Genomic DNA, 17,775 nt, shown 5'->3' on the forward strand with positions numbered 1-17,775 from the left:
GAAGGTATCACGTGAGGCAAGGTCAATAAATGGAGTGGCGGAGGAGTACAAGTAGGGAGCAGCATAGACAATTGGGGAGGGACTAGAAACGACAGAAGCACTCCAAAACTTCTACGCTTTTGTCCTCGTCCTTCGGAGACGGCGTTTACACTCCAAAAGGTAGGCAACAAAATGCTTAACTTATAATTTAACTCTGTTTGAATGAAACTCAGGTATCTACAGTACTGTGGTTTGTTACAAATGTGTATAAAACGCTATAGTCGTCGGCTAAAATGGATGACACGCTCCAGTTAGCATGGAGTTTATTCAAGACTAAATTATCTAATAAATTGAATAAAGACCACCAAGTTTCGTTCGGCGAACAAAGCTGTCTTTGTTGCTGGTGGTGGTTAACGGTCTTTGTGCAGTGCTTCCCAGAACGGAACCTCTGTCTCGGCCTCGGCGACTTTTTAAGAGTTGAAAGCTACGCACTTAGTAAAGGTTGGTTGTAAACATTTGATGACGCGATAATATTGATTTTTCCAGTGCATCGTCGATGGGGGACAGAAGGCAAACTGATTAAAAAGTTGATCGCGTCTGTTTTAAACCACTAAAGCCAGGATGTCTCATTATCGCCTGGGGAAATTATTTTGATCTTTTTGTAGGAGCAGCTGTTGCTCACTTCTCCGAGGAAAAAAAGTGACCTAAAGTTGACAAATGTTCCTTTTTGCCTGATCCAGGAAGCTGATCCTCTTCAAACATGAGTCTCGAAGGGGGAATGAAGTGTGTCAAGTACATGCTCTTCTTTTTTAACTTCATTTTCTGGGTGAGTTACTGTTAACTTCTTCTTTTCTGACCAAATGTTTCTTATCAAAAGGAAGCAGGCACGGGAATGTAGATAACTGACATTTTATTTTTATGAAATAATAATGGCTTGTTGTGCCTGCAAAGTAATATACAGAAAGTTACATCAGCCCACTTTACTCTAATACAATATTTTCAAAGTTACATCAGCCCACTTTACTCTATAATACAATGTTTTCAAAGTTACATTAGCCCTCTTTACTCTAATACAATGTCTTCGAAGTTGATATTTTAGTGGCGTATCCCACCCTATGAAGCCTTTTGCTTTGTATCGGATCTGCTTTGACTTTGTTGCATTATGTGGGGAATGATATCATGATTCACCGTCAGCATACAGATCTTATGACATCTCCCAACCCCTTTCCGACTACAAATCTTCAAGGGGAACTGCACTTTTTGGAATTTTGCCTATCATTCACAATCCTAATGTAAGACAAGCACACATGGTTTTATTTGTATCTAACTTGTAAATAAAGGCGATCAAAATTCTGCTAACAATAGAGCTCATGAGCTCTATTCTGCCTATAAAAGCCCTTAAACGTCTGAACTCCTCCAAGGTTTTATATACATGTTGTATACGTTTGTATACATAACATTTAATATTTAGCTAATTTTAATTAAGCATACGTAATTCATTAATTTAAAAAAATCATTACATTTGCTTTGTTTTCCACCAACATCACAGATCATACTACCCACTGCAGACATGAGAGCCAACAAACCTAATAAAAAAAAATCACTTACTGTGTACAATATCTGCTCTCACTAGGATGCCGGCTGGTAGGATGTTTTTATAGTCCTGTTAGCTGAAGAATGACTCATAATTCTCACGAAGAAAAAATGGGGGATAGAACCGAGCCTCCTTATGTCTTTCTCACGATTTATGCCAGAGTTGACTATCTTGTTGGATTATGTCCTCATCCTTCAACTACCAAGGTGAAATACCTTATTTTTGATCCAGAATACATTTTCATGAGCTCTGAGGTGAGAAAGCAGCTCACCAGCCGATGACGTCAACTTGGCCACACAAGCTTAATTTCTCTGATTACGGTGCTGCCATAAATAATTTGTCTGCATTAACTTAGCGCTCACAATAACAAATACCGCAAATATTTGGTTTATATTAAAGTCATAAAATGTAAGTACTTTTTTGGTGGTCATTTAGAGTGCTTTACAGACAGAAAGGACGACTTCCCGTTGGCTCCATTGTAAGTAAAGTTTGATTTACGAGTTAAAATGCATTGAAAATATACTTTCACCGTCTTGTCTCTCATAAAAATTGGGAATGATGGGCAAAATTCCCCAAAAAGTGCAGTTCCCCTTTTCATTATGTTTCCCCTTCCTTGTGGTCCACACAACATGTAATGGTGGTTATTTGGTAAAAATTGTGCATGTTTTTTGTTTTATAGACCATATTCAAACCGCTTTCTAACTCTTCTTCAGAATGCGCACCGTTTGTGGGCAATCTTATTTCCAATCCACTTTATTTATATAGCACATTTAAACAACAAAAAGTTTCCAAAGTGCTGCACAACAATATTAAAAACATTCAAATACTATCCTGAGCTCCACCGACTGAATAAAAACTTAAAATAAATAATAAATAAATAAATACATATATTCCTTGCAGAAGCCATCCTCTAGGCCAAGCCCCCTCTGACAGCGTCTCTCCCATTCAGCTATGTTATGGTTTTTAGCCATTCCATTTCGAGTCTGACGGATATGAATTAAAACTATGCGCTACTTTTGATTAGAAATTGCAACAGTGGTGGATGTTGGCATACATGAGAATGTACAAGCCTGTCTGCCCCATAACAAGAGGATGACCAAAAAGAAGTAACCTATTGACTTCAACTGAATAAAAAATAGTTGACTCAGCAGAGCTTTTCGGGAAAACTTCTGTCCTAAATGGAGATATCTGCTGATACATCGCTAAAGTCTCATATTCCGAACGGGTCGTTTGGAAAGAGGCAAAAGTGGTTTATTATTATTTCCGGTTTTATAGACCGTCTTCAAGCTGTTTTCTGACTCTTCTAGATGCAGGATTTTGTGGGCGATCTTACAGTATATACGTGCCTTCACTTTGACAGCGTCTTCTCCCCGCCAGCCATGTTGTAGTTTTATAGCGTTTTTTTATCGAGTCTACTGACAGATATAAGTTTGAACTATACACTAATTTTGTATTAAAAATGGCAACAGCTGTGTAGAGTTAAAAGGAGCTTATATACACACGGACTACAATGCCAGACTCGCGCAAACCAATTTTAGGTAAATTTATACTCTATCAGTGGTTCTCAACCTTTTTTCGGTGATGTACCCCGTGAACATTTTTTTTTTATTCAAGTACCCCCTAATCAGAGCAAAGCATTTTTGGTTGGAAAAAAAGAGATAAAGTAAAATGCACTGTCATCAGTTTCTGATTTTTTTAAATTGTATAACAGTGCAAAATATTGCACATTTGTAGTGGTCTTTCTTGAACTATTTGTAAAAAAAGATAGAAAAATAACTAATCATCAACTTAATGTGCCCTCTCTGGGGATCGTAATAGAGATCCATCTGGATTCATGAACTTAATTCTAAACATTACTTCCCAAAAAAATAAATCTTTAACATCAATGTTTATGGAACATGTCCACAAAAAATCTAGCGGTCAACACTAAATATTGCACTGTTGCATTTCTTTTCACAGTTTAAGAACTTTCATTCATATTTTGCTGAAGTAATATTCAATAAATATTTATAGAAGATTTTTGAATTGTTGCTATTTTTAGAATATTTTAATAAAAATCTCATGTACCTCTCTGCATACCTTTGAGAACCACTGCTCTATATGGATAATCCGCTGACTTCAGCGGTGTAAAAAACGTAACAGGACAGAGCAAATTCCAAACTGCTCATTTTGAGGAAGTATGACAGAAGGGAAAATATTTTTTTATTTTTTTTTTATTTTTTTTTTCTTATATCTTCGCCATGCCTTTACATGTTGGGGACTAATGCAGATCTCAGGTACCATAAGGCAAGAGAAGATAGTTTTGCACAATAGGGCCCCTTTAAGTAAAATAACTTGAAATACACTCTAACCTACTTGTACCTTCCATTGTGTGTTAAGAGCTTTACAGCAAGTGGCGATGATGGAATGTGAATCTTATGACCAGATTTTACATGTTCTAGCATCATGTGATACTTTTTCCCCCCCTTTCTGATGGGATGCTTGAAGTTATTTTACAATGAAGAGGAAGAAGTGAATGATGGGGTTTTTTTTAATATATTTTATTAAATACTTTTGATGTTTTAATCTGCCAAGTTATCCCTTTTTGTTTTTAAAGAAAACAGATTTAAACTATAAATCCATACAATTTTGATAAAAAACCCAAAGAAAATCATGAAAAAAACTGGTGCCACTTTACATTTAAGCGTTTGTTTTTTTTAAACTGTACATCAGGTGATGCATTTTAAATATTTCCCCAAACTTGAATAGCAGTCAAAGAAGCATGTTCCACATGTGTACACTTAAAACAAATTTTCTAATAACATGTAAACTTGCTGAAAGTGATTGCATCTGAAACCGCAAGTATACACTTTGGTATATCTAAGTAATAAAGGTGACTATTTGAAAACTTTGTTCCTGTAATTATGTTAATCTGATTCCAATTTAAAGGTCCTATGTCGTCCTCTTGGCTATGTTTACTTGGCCTTTTTGTGTCTGTTTTCCTAGATCAACCATTGTATGCCTATTTGACTCAAATTCAAATATTCACATTTGTCGTGTAACAAGCTGCTTCCATAGCTTGACAAGAGAAAACAATATAATGCTGGGCCTCAGAAATTAATCTACCATTAGACTGGCAGTGTTCTTGTGCTATATGGTGCTCTTACAGCTTTCATAATAACTTCTAATTTATTTTGCTTCCCATTGCAGTTATGGTTGGTCGACATGTTGTCTATGCTTAAGTTTGATTTGTTGGCATTGAAAACTCTCCTTGGAGTGATGCAATGGCTGACTGTTAAATGCTATCTAAATAGTAGATGGTCTGTATTTCTATAGCGCTTTACTATACCTGAATGATACCTAAAGCGCTTTACATTATACAAACCCCGTTTCCATATGAGTTGGGAAATTGTGTTAGATGTGAATATAAACGGAATACAATGATTTGCAAATCATTTTCAACCCATATTCAATTGATTGCACTCCAAAGACAAGATATTTGATGTCCAAACTCATAAACTTAATTTTTTTGCAAATAATTTTTAACTTAGAATTTCATGGCTGCAACACGTGCCAAAGTAGTTGGGAAAGGGCATGTTCACCACTGTGTTTCATCACCTTTTCTTTTAACAACACTCTAAAAACCTTTGGGAACTGAGGAGACACATTTTTGAAGTTTTTCAGGTGGAATTCTTTCCCATTCTTGTTTTATGTACAGCTTAAGTTGTTCAACAGTCCGGGTTCTCCGTTGGGGTATTTTAGGCCTCATAATGCGCCACACATTTTCAATGGGAGACAGGTCTGGATTACAGGCAAGCCAGTTAGTACCTGCACTCTTTTACTATGAAGCCCCGCTGTTGTAACAAGTAACTTTGCATTGTCTTGCTAAAATAAGCAAGGACGTCCATGATGAGGTTGCCATCCAAGCAACGTAAGTTGTTCCAAAACCTGTATGTACCTTTCAGCATTAATGGTGTCTTCACCGATGTGTAAGTTACCCAGGCCTTGGGCACTAATGCACCCCCATACCAAGTTTGCACAGAGAAAAGTCCTGATGGTTCTTTTCCTCTTTGGTCCGGAGGACACGACTTTCACCGTTAACAAAAAAACTATTTGAAATGTGGACTTTTCAGACCACAGAACACTTTCCCACTTTGCAGCAGTCCATCTTAGCTGTGCTTGGGCACAGCGAAGCCGGCGGTGTTTCTGGGTGTCGTTGATAAATGGCTTTGGCTTTGCATAGTAGTTTTAACTTGCACTTACAGATGTAGCGACAAACTGTATTTACGGATAGTGGTTTTATGAAGTGTTCCTGAGCCCATGTGGTGATATCCTTTACACACTGCTGTCACTCTTTGATGCAGTACCGCCTCACGGAAAGAAGGTGTGTTATATATTCGCTTACGTGCATTGATTTTTCCAGATTCTCTGATCCTTTTGTTGGTATTACGGACCGTATGGTGGTGAAATTCCTAAATTCCTTGAGAAATGTTGTTCTTAAACTGTTTGACAATTTGCTCACACATTTGTACACAAAGTGGTGTCCGTTTCCCAATCCATGTTTCTGAAAGACTGAACATTTCACGAAAGCTGCTTTTATAGCCAATCATGGCACCCACCTTTTTACCAATTAGCCTGCACACCTGTGGGATGTTCAAAATAAGTGTTTGGTGAGCATTCCTCAACTTTGTCACGTGTTGCTGGCATCAAATTCTAAAGTTAATGATTATCTGCACAAAAAAAAAGGTTTATCAGTTTGAACATCAAATATGTTGTCTTTGTAGCATATTCAACTGAATATGGGTTGAAAATAATTTGCAAATCATTGTATTCAGTTTATATTTACATCTAACACAATTTCCCAACTCGTATGGAAACGGGGTTTGTACATCACATTTACCCGTTTACACACACTGATGGCGAAAACTGCCATGCAAGGCGCTAACCACGACTCGTCGGGAGTGCCTTGTCCAAAGAAACAAAGGCTGTGACGAGTATGGCGCAAGCTGAAATGGAAATGGAACCTGGAACCCTCCAGTTGCTGGCACAGCCGCTCAACTGTCCGCGCCACGCCACCCCTATCTATACTGAACTGATCACCAGTCAATCACAGAAGACCTGAAATGAAGCAAAAATACATGTTTTGGGACTGTGAGAAAAGTTGGTCCAACGGATTCCCCTATAGATCGGTAATACAATATTGAGAGACATATTGACTAAGGAACCAAATTAAATCATATTAAAATTTGGGACAATTTTACACTGACTTTCATACAACATTTCCTATGACTGTTGCAGGTGGAGAAATGGTGTTAAGCAAACTGAAACTAGTTAGAAACTATTTCAGATCCATGACAAGCCAAGAGAGCGCTATATGGCCTTGCTGGACTAACAATTGAAAGTCAGCTAAGCTGACAATTGGACTTCAAAGACCTCATTAGCAAATTTGCTACCAAAAAGGCCCAGTGTTTGGTTTTCTGATGAGAATTGCTGAACAAACGAACCAATTTAATCTCAAATTGAGAATAGATGAGTTCTCTTATTTTTTACATATGTTGTACAAACCCCGTTTCCATAAGAGTTGGGACATTGTGTTAGATGTAAATATAAACGGAATACAATGATTTGCAAATCATTTTCAACCCATATTCAGTTGAATATGCTACAAAGACATTTGAAGTTAAAACTGCTAAAGATTATTTTTTTTTGCAAATAATCATTAACTTTAGAATTTGATGCCAGCAACACATGACAAAGAAGTTGGGAAAGGTGGCAATAAATACTGATAAAGTTGAGGAATGCTCATCAAACACTTATTTGGAACATCCCACAGGTGTGCAGGCTAATTGGGAACAGGTGGGTGCCATGATTGGGTATAAAAGCAGCTTCCATGAAATGCTAAGTAATTCACAAACAAGGATGGGGCGAGGGTCACCAATTTGTAAGAAAATTGTTGAACCGTTTTAGAACATTTCTCAACGAGCTATTGCAAGGAATTTAGGGATTTTACTATCTACGGTCCGTAAAATCATCAAAAGGTTCAGAGAATCTGGAGAAATCACTGCACGTAAGCGATGATATTAAGGACCTTTGATCCCTCAGGAGGTACTGCATCAAAAACCGACATCAGTGTGTAAAGGATATCACCACATGGGCTCAGGAACATTTCATAAAACCACTGTCAGTAACTACAGTTGGTCGCTACATCTGCAAGTTAAAACTCTACTATGCAAAGCTAAAGCCATTTATCAATAACACCAAGGAACGCTGCAAGTTTCCCTGGGCCCGAGCTCATCTAAGATGGACTGATGCAAAGTGGAAAAGTGTACTGTGGTCTGTCGAGTCCACATTTCAAATGACATTTGGAAACTGTGGACGTGGTGTCCTCCGGAACAAAGAATAAAATAACCATCCGGATTATTAAAGGCGCAAAGTTCAAAAGCCAGCATCTGTGATGGTATGGGGGTGTACTAGTGCCAAAGGCATGGGTAACTTACACATCTGTGAAGTCACCATTAATGCCGAAAGGTACATAAAGCTTTTGGAGCAACATATGCTGCCATCCAAGCAATGTTATCATTGATGTCCCCGCTTATTTCAGCAAAACAATGCCAAGCCACGTGTTACAACAGCGTGGCTTCGTAGTTAAAGAGTGCGGGTAGTTTCCTGGCCCGCCTGCAGTCCAGACATGTCTCCCATCGAAAATGTATGGCGTATTATAAATGGGTTGTACCTTTTTTTTTTTTTATAGCGCGTTTCTACCTTCAATGTACTCAAAGGTCTTTGAAACTATTACCACATTCACACACTGATGGAGGGAGCTGCCATGCAAGGCGCTAACCAGCACCCATCAGGAGCAAGGATGAAGTGTGTTGCCCAAGGACACAACAGCAGTGACTAGGATGGCAGAAGCAGGAATTGAACCTGCAACCCTCTGGTTGCTGACATGGCAGCTCTACCAACCGACCTATACCGAACATACAATACAATAGCGGGGACCCCGGACTGTTGAACAACTAAAGCTCTACACAAAACAAGAATGGGGAAAGAATTCCACTTTCAAAGCTTCAACAATTAGTTTCCTTAGTTCCCAAACGTTTGAGTGTTGTTAAAAGAAAATTTGATGTAACACAGTGGTGAACATGCCCTTTCCCAACTACTTTGGCACGTGTTGCAACCATGAAATAAGTTAATTATTATTTGCAAAAAAAAAAAAGTGAGTTTGAACATCAAATATTTTCTTTGTAGTGCATTCAATTGAATATGGGTTGAAAATTATTTGCAAATCATTTTATTCCGTTTATATTTACATCTAACACAATTTCCCAACTCATATGGAAACGGGGTTTGTACAACAATGTATTTAATGTGCTCTTTGTTTTACTTTCACATTTAAGGTCAATGGTGACTTGTAGAGGTTGTACCTCGCCTTTCGCCCGATTGTAGCTGAGATAGGCACCAGCCATCCCAAAGGGAATAAGTGGTAGAAAATGGATGGATTTAAGTTCAATTTGACATTTGTATTTACCTGCGGACTATCTTCAACCAGGACACTCTGTTTGTTTTTTTGCATATCAATGCTAGATTGTCGAATACAATAAAATACCCACTACCTGCTTGAGTGGTTGATTTAAAAATGTATGTGAAATGAGAGTGAGACAAATCATACAAAATACTCTGACTTTTTAAGTTGGTAATCGTAAAAAAAGGAAACAAATTGGGTGTATTACACCAGGCACTGCCAAAAACATTGGACAAAAACAAATAAAACGGAATGTGGCAGTGAATGGGCAGAGGGATGTTTTGACGATGTCCGCCACCCATTGACGTCTGCTCCTCAATGCTACTTAACAAACACAAACACAAAATTTTCACATTATTGCCTCAAACAAAAAGCCGCTGCCTTGTGAAGAAGTAGTGCTTTTAAATGATGTATCTTCTGACCAGCAAACATATAAACAATTACAGTGTGAGAAAGTTCACATTGTATTATAATGCCCATTGAAAGCTCGAGCATAAAGCGATTGTCTCGTGTGCAAGTAGTGATTTTAAATTGTATTTCATTGTATCTTCTGACCAGTAAGCAAGTAGACAATTACAGTGTGAGAAATATACTGCTAGTTTTTTTTTGAGGAAGCAGCCAAATTCGACAACAGAAGCCCACACAGATTCTTTCAGAATTTCTAGCAATGGCCCTAAAGGTGGGAGAGGAAGTCAGCAGGTCAGATCCACTGGAGTGAGGCAGTGCGCATGCCCTGGTTGGAAAAGGCACTGCCCCACCGCCCAAGCCGCAAGTTGAAGAAGAAAAGGTGTGGCCGATGTATCATAAACCCCCCTACGTATTGTGTGTTAAAAACCTTAGACTGCACTCAAAAGTTGAGGTACTACTGTACATAAAAGAAGAACCTGAAATCCCATAGTTTTAAAGTGCTGCTGCTCCACAGCAACTGATCGAACTGGTATAACAGACTTTTAACACTGTAAATATTGTGTGACGTTAATATTACCCTTGGGTGACCACATTTTAGGTAAAACAGTATACACTTGTGAATTGAAACTACAATTAATTTTATCAACTGTAGTTTGTTTGTTGAATCACTGTAAGCATGCAAGCTCAGAACAGTGAATCTTCTCACACCAAAAAATATGATTTATTAAAACAATCTGATTAGTTGTACTGTTGATGTAAGAAGGTAAAATAGATCCCAATTAGACCTCATTTTAACAAGGGTTTTGTTGAATCACCCTTGGCTAGATGAGATTTATTGTATTTTATAAATTTGAACTGATAAAAAACATGTAAAATGTTCCTCCTTTTTAGTGAAGGTTAGTCCAGCGTTCAGCCTGATATCTTTAACGTGTGCTTACTCTGCTGTAGTTAAGCATTATGCAGATTTTAAGTTTCTAACAAAGTGTCATGCAGGGAAACTTGATCATACTTGCTCAAACAGTTTACTGTCATAATCTTAACGAACGATCAAATGAGCTGCTACTCCCCCACCTCCCTGCATGAGTGTCTAACTTCTACATGACGAAAGAGAGCATACGGCAGAATAAAGCAACTTCCTTCCGTTTGCTCACCGTTTTTGTTTATTCATCATAGCTCTCTGAAGTGTGATAAGCAGACAAGAAAACATTGGGGTTAGCAGCGTTTTGCAGTCTTAGGGGGTTGAGGGTTCAATCTCCATTTGGGCATCTCTGGAGTTTCTGTTCTCCCTGCATGTGTGAGTTTTCACTGGATACACTGGTTTCCACACACATTACAGCAGTTTGAAATTAAAGACTAAATTATCCATAGGTGTGAATGTGAGTGTTAACGGTTGTTTGTCCATGTGTCTGTGACTGATTTGTGCCAGGGTGTATGGCCCGCCTCTTGCCTAGTCGGCTAGGATAGGGTCCTGGGTAGAAGCTGGGGCCTATTGAGGACAAACCATATCAAATTGTTTAGCTGGATCAATCAAAATGTTATCACAATAGACCTTGTGACTTAAGCAAAGCCATATTGTGGAAAAACCAGGGTTACAAACACTGCCTAGTGAAGTTTCAACAATTAGATTGAAAGCTCTAAAATGTATTTTGTTTGGCCTAACAATGGCTTATGACACAAATGATCTAAATAAAGAATTACTTAAAAAATCAAAACAAAGATTTTTTTTTTATTTTTTATCTTTTGTTGTGTATTTGGGATCCCTATAACTCCCGAAAATTGTAAACCAAATCATAGAGGGATGGCGGAGATAGTAACACTTTGCATTTTTTTTCAAATGAGCCGTTTCAAATTTAAAACTTTAGTGACGTGTACGCGGAAATCTCCAAGTTTTATTCGAAGAGCTTTGTGCGAGTAAGACTTTTTTTCACTTGTAGTGAAGTTCTTGTTGTGGGGCAGACAAGCTCGTACATTCTCTTGGATGATAACATCCTCCACTGTTGCCATTTCTAATAAAAAAGTTGTGTATACAGTGTTTCCCACAGGTCAGGCATCTATTTGTGGTGGTGTGGTCGGGCGGCCCGGGGGGAGGGAGAGAAGCGATGGCGATGACCAAGAAGAACGCGGAGTTGGAATATAATTACAACACTTTATGTACATATTTGTATACATATTTATATAATATGCAACTACAAGCTCCATTCACAGACGGAGTCCCATTGCTTTTATGAGTGGTCCAGCGAGTCAAAAGCCGAAAAAAAATATATATATATTTTATTTGTGGTGGCCGTAATTCTTTCGTGGTGGGCCGCCACAAATAAATGAATGTGTGGGAAACCCTGGTATAGTTGTAACTTGTATTGGGTAGTAGACTATATGGAAGCACTAAAAATTACAACATGGCTGACGAGTGTAAACTATACTTGCCAACCTTGAGACCTCTGAATTCAGGAAATGGGGGGGAGGCGTTTGAGGTGGGTGGGGTTTGGTGGTAAGAGGGGTGTATATTGTAGCGTCCCGGAAAAGTAAGTGCTGCAAGGTATTCTGGGTATTTGTTCTGTTGTTTGTTGTTACCTTTCGGCTGTTCTCCCGAAATGTGTTTGTCATTCTTGTTTGGTGTGGGTTCACAGTGTGGCGCATATTTGTAGCAGTGTTAGTTGTTTATACGGCCACCCTCTGTGCGTGCGTGCGTGTTTGTATGGAGGAAAAGCGGACGTGACGAAAGAGGATGCTAAAGGCAGTATAGCTCGGTTGGTAGAGCGGCCGTGCCAGCAACTTGAGGGTTGCAGGTTCGATCCCCGCTTCCGCCATCCTAGTCACTTCCGTTGTGTCCTTGGGCAAGACACTTTACCCACCTGCTCCAAGTGCCACCCACACTGGTTTAAATGTAAAAATTAGATACTGGGTTTCACTGTGTAAAGTGCTTTATAAATAAAATTCACTTCACTTAATGTCACGCCCCCAATAATGTTGTCCGGGTGGAAATCGCAAATGTGCGTACAAGGTGACACTTTTGGGAATTCTCTACACTTCTACTGAATCAAAGGTTCCATACCAGAAAGTTTTTGTTCTTGAATATTAGGGTTGTTCTGAGCACCTTTTACAGCACATAAACATTCACATTTTCATACAGTAATTAATTTGAGAGTGCCTGGTGGAATACAATGTGGTTGTCTGTGTCCGGTAATTTTTTTGTTAGGAAATGAGGTCGACTCTACCACCCTACGCTCTGCCTTGTAACAAAAATCCTCTTCTCTGCAGCTATGTGGCCTTGCGTTGATCGTAGTGGGGGTCCTGGTCCAAATGTCCCTGCACAGCACCCTTATGATCAGTGATGCGTCTGCTTCAGGAGCTCCCATCGTCATCATCGCAGTCGGTGTGGTCATATTCTTTGTTGCTTTCTTTGGCTGCTGTGGCGCCTGGAAGGAGAGCTACTGCATGGTTACCATGGTAACTCGAGTTGTCGGATAACTACCAAGTGACGAAACAAACATTTTTAATTTTGGATTTTTCTCTCCCCCAGTTTGCCATCCTTCTCTCACTAGTCATCATCGTTCAGATTGCTGCGGCCATCGCTGGTTACATCTTCAGAAACAAAGTGAGTGAATGATGGAAACGTGGGCGAGACCTGCCACTCGTGTGCCCGATGATAAAAAGCTTGTGTCCTCCACAAGGTCTCAGATGTCGTCCAGGATAGTTTGGCGGACATGATTTCCAGGTACAGCAACAGCTCAGCTGAATTCAAAGCGAGCGTGGATGCAATGCAGGAGGATGTGAGTTGCACTCTCATTGTTGAATTAAGTCAACTACACCCTCACATAACAAGCCTGCATCCTAGTGCTGCAGGAATGTTTGCCTTTGCATAAGCTGCTGTGTGACATTCAACCTGTGGTCCTGTTCGAACCTCAACAATGTCCATTATACGCTTCCAGTTGAAATGCTGTGGCATGAACAACTCCTCCGACTGGAGAAACTTCCGACTCGATGAGAACTCCGTGCCTGACTCATGCTGCTTGAATGTCTCTACCAATTGTGGATTTGGGGCTATGACTGATTCTGCCAAAGTGTACCAAGAGGTAACCATAGTCGCCGGGCATTTATTTAGTTAGTGCTGTCAAATTACCATTAAAAATATGATTAATCACACTGAATTTGAATTCATCACAGGTTATTACTTGCATGCATGATTTAAATTAACAAAGACTACCCGATTGTAGCTGAGATAGGCACCAGCGCCTCTCGTGACCCCAAAGGTAATAAGCGGTAGAAAATGGATGGATGGATAATATTTAGACACAACTGCAATTTTATTGTCAGAATGTCATACAGAATCATTTTTAAATGTTTACTGCACTCATTTATTTGCTCAAAACTGTTTATCTCATTGTTGAATTGATTCAACTACACCTTATTAAATAACAAGCCTGCTCAGTGGCCTTGTGGTTATTGTCCGCCTTGATATAGGTAGGTCTTGAGTTCAAACCCCAGTCGAGTTATACCAAAGACTATAAGAATGGGACCCATTATCTCCCTGCTTGGTACTCAACATCAAGGGTTGAAATTGGGGGTTAAATCCCCAAAATTATTCCCGAGCGTGGCCACCGCTGTTGCTCACTGCTCCCCTCACCTACCAGGGGGTGGAACAAGGGGATGGGTCAAATGCAGAGGGTGATTTCACCACACCTAGTGTGTGTGTGTGACTATCAGTGGTACTTTAACATTTAAAGTGTATTTTGAAGTCAAACTTGCCAGTAAGTACACCAGTCGGAGTCGCCGCACTCAGCGCTGATTTACGTATTGACCTGATCATTGGATTTGGATGTAGCTGATTAAAAAGGGAGGATTAAGATGTCCTAATTAACATTTGACATGTATATACTTGACATAATAGCCAATGGCTAATTTTCATCTCCAGTCTGTTGGCATATTAAAATGAAAAAAAAAAAAATTCAAAACAGTGCACTGATTCACAATATTAAAAAGTAACATTCCGAGATTTAAGTGCCGAATTGCTGCCACATTCACCTTGTACACTCCATGCATACATAAAACAATTGATAAAATTCATATTCCATTTTATAGTATACATTTCCATTTTATACCAGTAGCCTATTGACTATAATTCCAATTTTGGGTTCTAAGCAGCCAATGTTTCAAGGTCTTATTAGAGAGTACTTAACCATTCAAAAACTTTTCAGGTAATAATCCATACTTAAGGAAAAGGAACTTGTACTGTCAAAATAAATCTATCTGTACTGTATACATTATACAGATTTCATTCTACTTCAAAAATTGGACCAAATATGTATGCATTTGAAAAAGTGTTCATATAAATTACAGATGAAAAGGAACTGTGGCAATTAAATGACTGTACTCTTTAAAGCTTAGCTGCTGTAATCCTTGCTTAAAGCTGAACAAGTTATTGAAAAAGCAGAATGTCAATTGAGCCTGGGACTCCGCCATGATGTCTGTATTTTAATGCATAATCCAACTGCAACAAAAAAACCTGTGACTGCAGAACACTGATATAATATGATAAGAACTTATCGTGGAAATTGCCATTGAGTGACTAAATCCAGTAGCAAGAACATGAGGTGCAGTCCAGGGAGCCACTGCCATTACATTTGAAGTTGGTAGTACAGTGTAGGTAATATTCAAATACAACACACAAGCTTGTACCCATTAGCTCAAATATGTCCCACACTAGACTTTGTTTGGCCTTATTACATGGACGTTGGAGATACTTTATTCTGCAGCCTGTTAAGTCAAGCTGCATTGGTTCAAAGGCCCGTTGCCTCAATTTGTCAGTAACCCATTCAAGATCTGGCAACATGTTCTTGTTGCATACCCAATGCAAATGTCAGATCTGTGGGGACATAGGGAGTATGTTTGACAAGCTACATGGAACCTCGTCCTAAACAAGTGTTCTCATTTTCAAAAAACATGAGTTTGTTACGCACATAAGGAGGCAATCCGTCTTACCGACAATGTTCGCTTTTCTCTCTCTCAAGGGTTGTCGCACTGCAGTCGAGGATTTACTGAGGAAAAATATCCAGTGGGTGATAATTGCAGCTCTCGTTCTTGCTTTTGTGGAGGTATGTGTGTAACTGTAAACTTACAAACGTGTACCGCTTAACTACTAGTCTTTCATGAGAAACACTTGACAAGTATGCTTTTTTTTTTTAAATATGTAATGTGTTCTGTTTGCAGATCATGGGAGTTGTGTTTGCCTGCGTGCTGATGAGAGGCATCCGTAGCGGCTACGAGGTCATGTGATTTAGTCCACACCCAAGTTAAACATGGCGCCTAAATTCTTTTCTTTGTTTTATCAGATGTAGTGCACAGAACAATGTCTCCTTTTTGGATGCTTTAAAAAGTCAGGAGTGTTTCTGGTTTAAATGTGTTTAGGCATGCAATCTACATTTCTTAGGCAATACTGTCTACTTTTGTCAGTTTTCTTGATGGTTGAGGAATATAATCTTTGAATTTGCTTGTTCAGTTAGTAGTTTTTAAGGTTTGTTGGTTCCCAATCTGTTTTTATTAAAGAACCTTTTAAATTATTTGTAAATTGACTTATTTAAGAGTAGATGCATTTTTATTGGACAACTTTATTACATGGCACTGTAAAACACATCACCGAACATGAGAAGTTATGCCAGCAACCCATTTTAAATGTAATGTGCAAGTCCTTGTAAGGGGCACACGAGCAAGTGGTATTTCCATTAGAACTTCCTCTTTGTACAGTCAGCACAATTTGGACAGATAAAGCTTCAATGACAGTTTTTAGCATCATCTGACCAGATGAGTGAACATTGACTTTTAACATGAAGCAAATTTGACGCAAATTGTCATCACTCAATAGGCTTCTACCGGCTAATCAGGCCTTTGATTGATCAATAAGATACATTTTTTTGCAAACATTTGAACATATTTACAAATACTGGTAATGACAGGTTATTTTCTTTTATTATTTTATCCTTCAAAGACAGTCTTGCAGCCAAATTGGTTGCTAGTTACCATCATGAGTTAACATTAAGCAGGGCACACAATAAGGAACATGCATTGAAAACAAATACAGCAGATGATTGATGGGAACTTGCAAATGTGTTCACAAAAAAGCTGTGTTTACAATTGGGATGTGTTTGAACAAAGGTAACACTCCATTAGCAAATTTATCCTGTGTGCATGGTACTAGTCTGTAGCTTTGTGGGGACATTTGTGGTTATATGTAAACAGAAAACAATGATCAAATAACACTCTGGATATATTAGGAAATAACATGTGTATTAGAACCACTGCAACATGTAAAGTGCACTCCACATTATATCCTCACAGAATTTGGGAGTATCAGCCTCTGTGTAAGATTTGATCCAAAACTAAAGGTGCTCAGAAAAAATGTTTGGCATCAGCAATGGGAATTACATTTTACAGCATACATGCGTTGGGCTTTTATTTTACCCATGAACTAGAAAATTTGAATTTGCCAAGAGAAGCATGTTTTGAAATATTCTCATCAGGAAAAATGAGTCAGAAGTAACTTCTGGCCAGGGTCTGAAGAGGAGGGCTCCAGGCTTTGTTAGGAGTGGCTGCCGTTATTTGGGTAATTGGCGGAGAGAAATGCAAGGCAGTGCAAAAGTAGCGATACTTCTGATTCTGGGAAGAAAAATGTTTTAATTAAATCCAGTATGTTTTTATCAAATGTATTGAAGACATGTACATGCTTTTTGGTTAATACATGAAGATGGATTTGAAGACCAAACAGTTCCACTAGATCAAGCCTGAGAAATTATTTTGCTTCGGGGGGCCAGATTTAGAAAAATAAATTTGTCTGGAGGCCGGTATATGTATTTTTAAATGTCACAATGTTTGAATGCTAAGAACGTTATGGCAGACCGCCCTAAAAAACGGAATGGAATTTAAATTTTTTTACCAAATGAGAGAACCAGAATTTACATGAAAATAAAGAATGGGGAATTTACAATATTAAGTATGAACAATAAAACACTGAATATTGACAACATAAACATCACACCCCCTCTAGATCGACATTTTACATTCAAGCGAAACGCAATAAAAATGCAACAGTGAAAAATGAATGCGGAAAGTAAGAAACCCCACCTATTATCTCAGGTGCTGTGACTTAGATTACCATAGTAACTAGTATATCATGCAAAAGCGCAGATTCCAACCATTGAAATACTTTGCATTTTTCAAGACTTATGGTGATTTGAAAACATAATGGCAGCTATAGTTCCCATCTTAAAAATCCCCAAAAAATAATTTGGAAATGTCGGGG

At 38.6% G+C, this 17,775-nt stretch overlaps 2 protein-coding genes across 3 annotated transcripts in view; one reads left to right on the plus strand and one right to left on the minus strand.

The window, feature by feature from the left end:
- On the plus strand, positions 1–16,039 carry cd63 (CD63 molecule). The gene is made up of 8 exons (XM_061903621.1): positions 1–159; positions 720–805; positions 12,741–12,929; positions 13,003–13,077; positions 13,154–13,252; positions 13,412–13,555; positions 15,491–15,574; positions 15,690–16,039. Exons 2-8 carry the CDS (start codon positions 740–742, stop codon positions 15,753–15,755), a joined length of 723 nt encoding a protein of 240 aa, XP_061759605.1. The 5' UTR covers positions 1–159; positions 720–739; the 3' UTR covers positions 15,756–16,039.
- letmd1 (LETM1 domain containing 1) overlaps positions 12,740–17,775 on the minus strand; it is a 23,431-nt gene continuing 18,395 nt past the window's right edge. For both annotated transcript variants that reach the window (XM_061903619.1, XM_061903620.1), the window contains exon 9: positions 12,740–17,132. In XM_061903619.1, the coding sequence (XP_061759603.1) occupies positions 17,056–17,132 (77 nt within the window). In that variant the 3' untranslated portion in view covers positions 12,740–17,055. The remainder of the gene's footprint in view (positions 17,133–17,775) is intronic.

This window comes from Nerophis ophidion, linkage group LG06 (genome assembly GCF_033978795.1).
Source record: "Nerophis ophidion isolate RoL-2023_Sa linkage group LG06, RoL_Noph_v1.0, whole genome shotgun sequence".
Lineage (NCBI taxonomy): Eukaryota > Metazoa > Chordata > Actinopteri > Syngnathiformes > Syngnathidae > Nerophis > Nerophis ophidion.